The sequence below is a fragment of the Sinocyclocheilus rhinocerous genome, unplaced genomic scaffold (genome assembly GCF_001515625.1).
Source record: "Sinocyclocheilus rhinocerous isolate Xijiao unplaced genomic scaffold, SAMN03320098_v1.1 scaffold77, whole genome shotgun sequence".
NCBI lineage: Eukaryota > Metazoa > Chordata > Actinopteri > Cypriniformes > Cyprinidae > Sinocyclocheilus > Sinocyclocheilus rhinocerous.
The window spans coordinates 756,127-762,362 of NW_015635045.1; the positions used below are offsets into that span (position 1 = coordinate 756,127).

Here is a 6,236-nt window from a genome sequence, read left to right on the forward strand (position 1 = left end):
ACACACACACACACACACACACACACACACACAAAGCTCCACCATCACACATGCTCCATTCACTGTAAATTACACTGCCGCAAACTGACACACTATACACAATATGTGTGTTACTGCACACACACCAGGTGCTTTAAAAGGAGTCCTTCAGTATGTTTTATTTCCTGAATATGCTGTTTCTCGGTACTTGCTCCCAGTCGTCTCTCTCCATCTGTCTCTCCGTATCTGTCTGTTTGTTTCATTGCTCCTCTAGTCTGCCTCTGCCCATCTGTCTGTCTCCTTTTGCCTCCTTCCTTTTCTCGTCATATTCAAGCTCTTTCTTTCTCTCTCTTGAGTTCACCTTGAAATGTCCCTCTTTCTCATTCCCTGTGTTTTTCATCATCCCCCATTTCCACACTTTTAGTATGTAGGTTTATTCCTTCCTGTGCCCTTGGTACACCTACTTGCTCTCGTTCGCTCTCATTCCAGGCTCTACTCTTTCCTCTCTTTCCCAATATTCCATCAATCATTCCTCTCTCCCTCCCTCCTCCCCTCCTTATCGCTCTCTCTCTCTGTCTGGTACAGTGCAGAGTGCTGAGTGGTTCACTATGTGGTTGCTATAGTAACGGCAGCAGGGAGTGGGGGATGTGCTGCTAATTTAAAGACCCACCAGGGCCTTTGGTCATTGATACAGCGCTGAAGAGCTAACGTTAGTTTTTTCGTATCCTACGGTAATTATTATTAAGTGTTATATGAAGGTTACACCGTCTGCCGTTTGAACCGAGAAACATCTCTTGCTGTTATACTACAGTAAAGTGCCGTTGAGTTTGATCAAGAGTCATAACTGTCCTACTTAGCGCAGCGCAAATGTTCACCATATGTCCATTAAAACCAGTGCTAACCGTCCTAGACAGCACTGAGCTAACATTAGTCTGTCTGATTCAGAGCACAAATTATTTCCCATTATTCTTTTCACATTCATTTTCTCTGTAATGATTTCAAAATAGTCTTTCTATAATGAAGAATTTTACGCCATGAACCAAATCAACCAGCTCTGGAATTAATCACATCATTGTGAATCTTGATTTGAAGACAAAGAAATAGAAGAGAAAAAGGTACAAGGGTGTGTGTATTCAAATTCCTTTTTGAGGCAATAAACTATGCATCCCTTGAAGAATAGAGAAAAACGCCATTAAATTACTCACTTTTCACCAAATTAACTTTCAGAGTATACAAATATGTACAAATATAAAAACCGGTATATTTTTTTTGCATTGACTGCCCAGAATTGCCCTAATATTGTATAAACAACTGTCGTTCTGAAAATGAATTTCTGAAAATGAAGCAGGAATGCCTTCATCACTTTCATTCTCTATGCTTAATTAAGTCTGGAAGGAGGAAATTTCACTTAAGACTCTCCACCATTGATAGAAAGCAAAACCAATTTGTCTTCATTACTCTCTATCCAGTAAAACACAATATTGTTCAAACATTTGGGGGCCTTTGAATTTTTTTTAATGAATACTTTTATTCAGCAAGAGTTTATTAAAATGATCAAAGGGGCAGTGAAGATATTTATTTTGTTACAAAACATTTGTATTTCAAATAAATGCTGTTCTTTTCAAATTTCAAATCATTGAAGAATCTTGAAAAACACTATTGCATTTTCCACAAAAATATAAAGCAGCACAACTGTAATGGCTACTGAAAATTCAGCTTTGCTTCACAGGAATAATTACATTTAAAATATATGAAAATATTTTTAAAAAATTATTTTTCATTTGTAATAATATTTCACAATACTAATGTTTTACTGTGTTCTTAATCAAACAAATGAACCTTGGTGAGAGCATAAAAACAACTTAATAGGCCAACTGAATAACAACAATATAAAATATAGAAAAGAACAATTATTTTATTATTTATCGCCACACAACCAGGGCTGGTGCTCAATGTCTCTACACATTTATGCAAGTTTACTGTAGAATGGCACTATATTCAGTTACAAAGAGTCTCCGTAGAGAAACCTGGGGTGAAGTGCTGTGCTCACGGGCACATATTTCAAGCATCGCCCGATGCAACCTTTTCGTTACCAGCCCAGATCTTCAGCTACTAAGCTACACCACCCAATATGCTAAAAATAAGTGGATGGACTTGGACTGAGGGCTATATGCATCATTCTTTAAGGATGAACAGAAAATGCCATTGTTGCAGAGTTAGTAACTTAACACAGTCGACAGGACCTAAATGAAGTACTTGATGATTATAAGTCTCAATACTAAATGCAAAATACTGTATTATATAGCTCACACTATATGTGTGTGTGTGTGCCTGAGCGAGAGAGAGAGAGAATGTGAGAGAATGAGAAAATGTATGTGCTCATGCATCAAGACCAGCCTGCAATGAAATAACGTCATGGCTGGTAAGGACATGGAGTGAAGGACGGTCTCAGCACAAGGGTGTGTGTGAGGAAAAGAGCTAGACAGACTGAGGAAGATTTGTGTGCTCAGGCTGCATCTGTTGAGAGAGACAGTGTGTGTGAGGCAGAAGGGTGGAGATGTTTCGCTCTAAATGGCACACTCACGTGAGTCCCATGCATAAAACTTCAAGGTGTTGTAGCTACTTCTCCTCAGGACAGTCACATCGTGTGTTGTATGTCACATTATTATGCTGCATGTGTCATTGTGATATCACACATCTCCTCTGCTCTTATCTATCACTATGATCAGATGTGTCTGAGTCTGTGCTTGTGTGTTGATTTCTGTCTGTGTGTGTGTGTTTCTTCATTAATTTTGTCATTGAGTTCTAATTTAAGCTTGCAAAGAGCTGATAAGAGAGCAGAGATGGGGAGAGTCGTCCCAACACAAACTCTGATGGCCTTGATGCAGTATGCCCCAGTTATCATCAGCAGGGAACATATGCCTGCACACACGTGTCCCCTCATTTTAGTTAAATTGTGGCAACATTGTCTTAATCCATTCCCACAGTATATTAATTATGTCTCTTGATTTATTGCCACAATTTATCCTAGTTAATACAAAGGAGCAGAGTAGTACAGCGTGTCCACAATTGGCCTAAAACAAAGGAATGAATGAATGAAATCGTGTGAACTAATTCTTAATTTGGGGCCACAATATCTTTTATTAATCCCCAGTTTGTCATATCCAGGTCTCCGTGCATTAGCCAAAATATTAGATGTTTTTGACTTAAACTGTGGCTGACCTTACAGATCGGCAAGATTTGTCACATTGAGTTGAAAAAGGAGCTGTCAAGTCAGATACTTTCTGCTTCCCGTAGTGACCTTCACATGGTATTTGCTTTCTTTAGCACAGATGAAATGGAATATATGCAATATTTGTCAAATAAACAGTAGGGCTACTGATTTAACATATGAATTTGGAAAAAAAAAAAATAATAACACATTAAAATTAAGGCATTTAACACACCCAGCCCAGACCTGTACATTCTTCACTTTTCATTCAGAACTCTCTTTGTAGCTTCATCAGACTACTTAAATACCAATAAAGTGGGATCTATATTTTTGATTAATTTTATTATATAATATAACATTAAGATTGCGTGAAAATAATTTTTACTTTTTGGTCTGTGCAGCATTACATTACAAGTCAAACACACCTAATGATTCTTTGTCAAACAGGCAACCAATCTGCCATTAGTCATACAAATTGATAGCCTTGCCACAAATTCACATTGGTTGAACCAGCGTCAGGCCGGTCAAATGAAAAAAGTGGGGAAATATTGAATGTAGGGGAAATAGGAAATGGCTTACTTTTCATATCAAGCTGAAATAGAAACATGTTTTTTAACTTTAAAAAAATTACAAATTTAAGCACAAAATGAGTAGCAGGTAATTAAGAAATGCTAAATGCCTGCATTACCTCTGCTTCTTAAAGTAATTACTCACTATTTGTCATGTGTTTTGTGCACGTGTCTGCATTTGGGAGATAGAGGGAGTTAGAAAAGCAGTTTAACGCTGTGCCGTTGAATGAAAAAATGAACTCTAATCCTTTTTCTTCTTGGTTTTTCTTCCTTCCCCTCTTCAATCCTGTCTCTACCACTGCTTTCCTCTGCTTCTTTCTCCCTCTTATTTTCTCTCCCCCAAAGGATCCTGCTGACAGTGGTGGTGATATTCCGGATCCTGATCGTGGGTATAGTGGGAGAGAAGGTGTACGAGGACGAACAGATTATGTTTATCTGTAACACGCTGCAACCGGGTTGCAACCAGGCCTGCTATGATAAAGCCTTCCCCATCTCCCATATCCGTTACTGGGTTTTCCAGATCATCTTGGTGTGTACGCCCAGCCTCTGTTTTATCACTTACTCAGTGCACCAGTCTGCCAAGCACAAAGATCGCAGTTACACCGTAATGCACGGCCCGTACATCGACCACGGACATGGGCTGAGCCGCAAGCTCCGCAACATCAACGGTATCCTGGTGCACCCGGAAAGCAAAGACGACCGCGACTGTCTGGATTTGAAAGACATTCCCAACATTCCGCAAGGGGTCACATACTCCAAAAGTGCCAAGATCCGTCAGCAGGAGGGCATCTCCCGTTTCTATGTCATACAAGTGGTGTTCCGGAACGTTCTGGAAATCAGCTTTCTTGCCGGCCAGTACTTCCTGTATGGATTCAACGTCCCCGCCATGTTTGAGTGCGACCGCTACCCTTGCGTGAAGGAGGTCGAATGCTACGTGTCACGTCCCACGGAGAAGACAGTTTTCCTGGTGTTCATGTTCGCAGTTAGCGGGATCTGCGTGGTGCTAAATTTGGCTGAGCTCAACCATCTGGGCTGGCGGAAGATTAAGACGGCCATCCGCGGTGTCCAGGCTCGCAGGAAGTCCATTTGTGAGATTCGGAAAAAGGATGTGTCCCACCTTTCCTCTGTGCCCAACCTGGGCCGCACCCAGTCTAGCGAATCGGCCTATGTCTGACAGCGAATAGGGGAGGGGCTTAGACGAGGTTGGGAGTGGCTGACGAGGCGACGGCCACGCCCTGTGCTGCAGACTTGACATTGCAAATTTTATGCATAGTTTGGACAGGGTGAGAGAGGGGTAGGGTGAAAACTAAAAATCAGATTTGGCATTCTAAACTTTATGGAGAATAAAACTGCTTTTTCGGACTTTAATGATGAGCGCTGGGGAACAGAGCGGGACTCATACTTAGTAGACAAACATATTTACACCACACACACTCACACACATACTGATATCCCTGAGCCCTGCATAACAACAAAAGTCTTCCAACAGAAAAAGAGAAATTTAAGAAACAAAACTGATTCGAGTTGCTTGATGTCAAAAGAGATAGAAAGATGGAGGGATGAAGCTAGAGGGCAGCTCAGCATGTGACTCAGAAGCATTGTAAAGTATGAAAAATGTTCTCCAGGGTCAATGCTGAGACATCCCTCACATTTTGAAAGAGAAAAAAGGACGACAAACAAAAGAGTATCAAACTGTACCTCAGCACAGACTCCTCTACGCCTCTTCCCCACTTGCTTTCTTTCATTTTCTGTCTCTTTCTGCATAGTTTTATAGATATAGCTATTAAGTATACAAGGCAAGAAGAGAAAACGAACATTCATCTACTGATAAGCCACCCCCACGTTTGCTGGAGGGCCATAAGAGATTCCATCCTCATGCAAAAATCAACATTGACACACCACAGTCCCCAGTCCAAATCCCGGAATTCCTTTCTCCAACCCCTCCATTCATTACTGTACATATCTCAGCTATGTCATACAAGTGGTGTTCCGGAACGTTCTGGAAATCGGCTTTCTCGCCGGCCAGTACTTCCTGTATGGATTCAACGTCCCCGCCATGTTTGAGTGCGACCGCTACCCTTGCGTGAAGGAGGTCGAATGCTACGTGTCACGTCCCACGGAGAAGACAGTTTTCCTGGTGTTCATGTTCGCAGTTAGCGGGATCTGCGTGGTGCTAAATTTGGCTGAGCTCAACCATCTGGGCTGGCGGAAGATTAAGACGGCCATCCGCGGTGTCCAGGCTCGCAGGAAGTCCATTTGTGAGATTCGGAAAAAGGATGTGTCCCACCTTTCCTCTGTGCCCAACCTGGGCCGCACCCAGTCTAGCGAATCGGCCTATGTCTGACAGCGAATAGGGGAGGGGCTTAGACGAGGTTGGGAGTGGCTGACGAGGCGACGGCCACGCCCTGTGCTGCAGACTTGACATTGCAAATTTTATGCATAGTTTGGACAGGGTGAGAGAGGGGTAGGGTGAAAAC

General features: G+C 41.9%; 1 protein-coding gene across 1 annotated transcript in view; it reads left to right on the top strand.

Moving 5' to 3' along the window:
- gjd1a (gap junction protein delta 1a) overlaps positions 1-5,716 on the top strand; it is an 11,750-nt gene extending 6,034 nt beyond the window's left edge. Inside the window, exon 2 of the mRNA XM_016560540.1 lies at positions 4,105-5,716. Coding sequence (XP_016416026.1) covers positions 4,105-4,933 — 829 coding nt within the window. The 3' untranslated portion in view covers positions 4,934-5,716. The remainder of the gene's footprint in view (positions 1-4,104) is intronic.
- Positions 5,717-6,236: the final 520 nt, after the last annotated feature.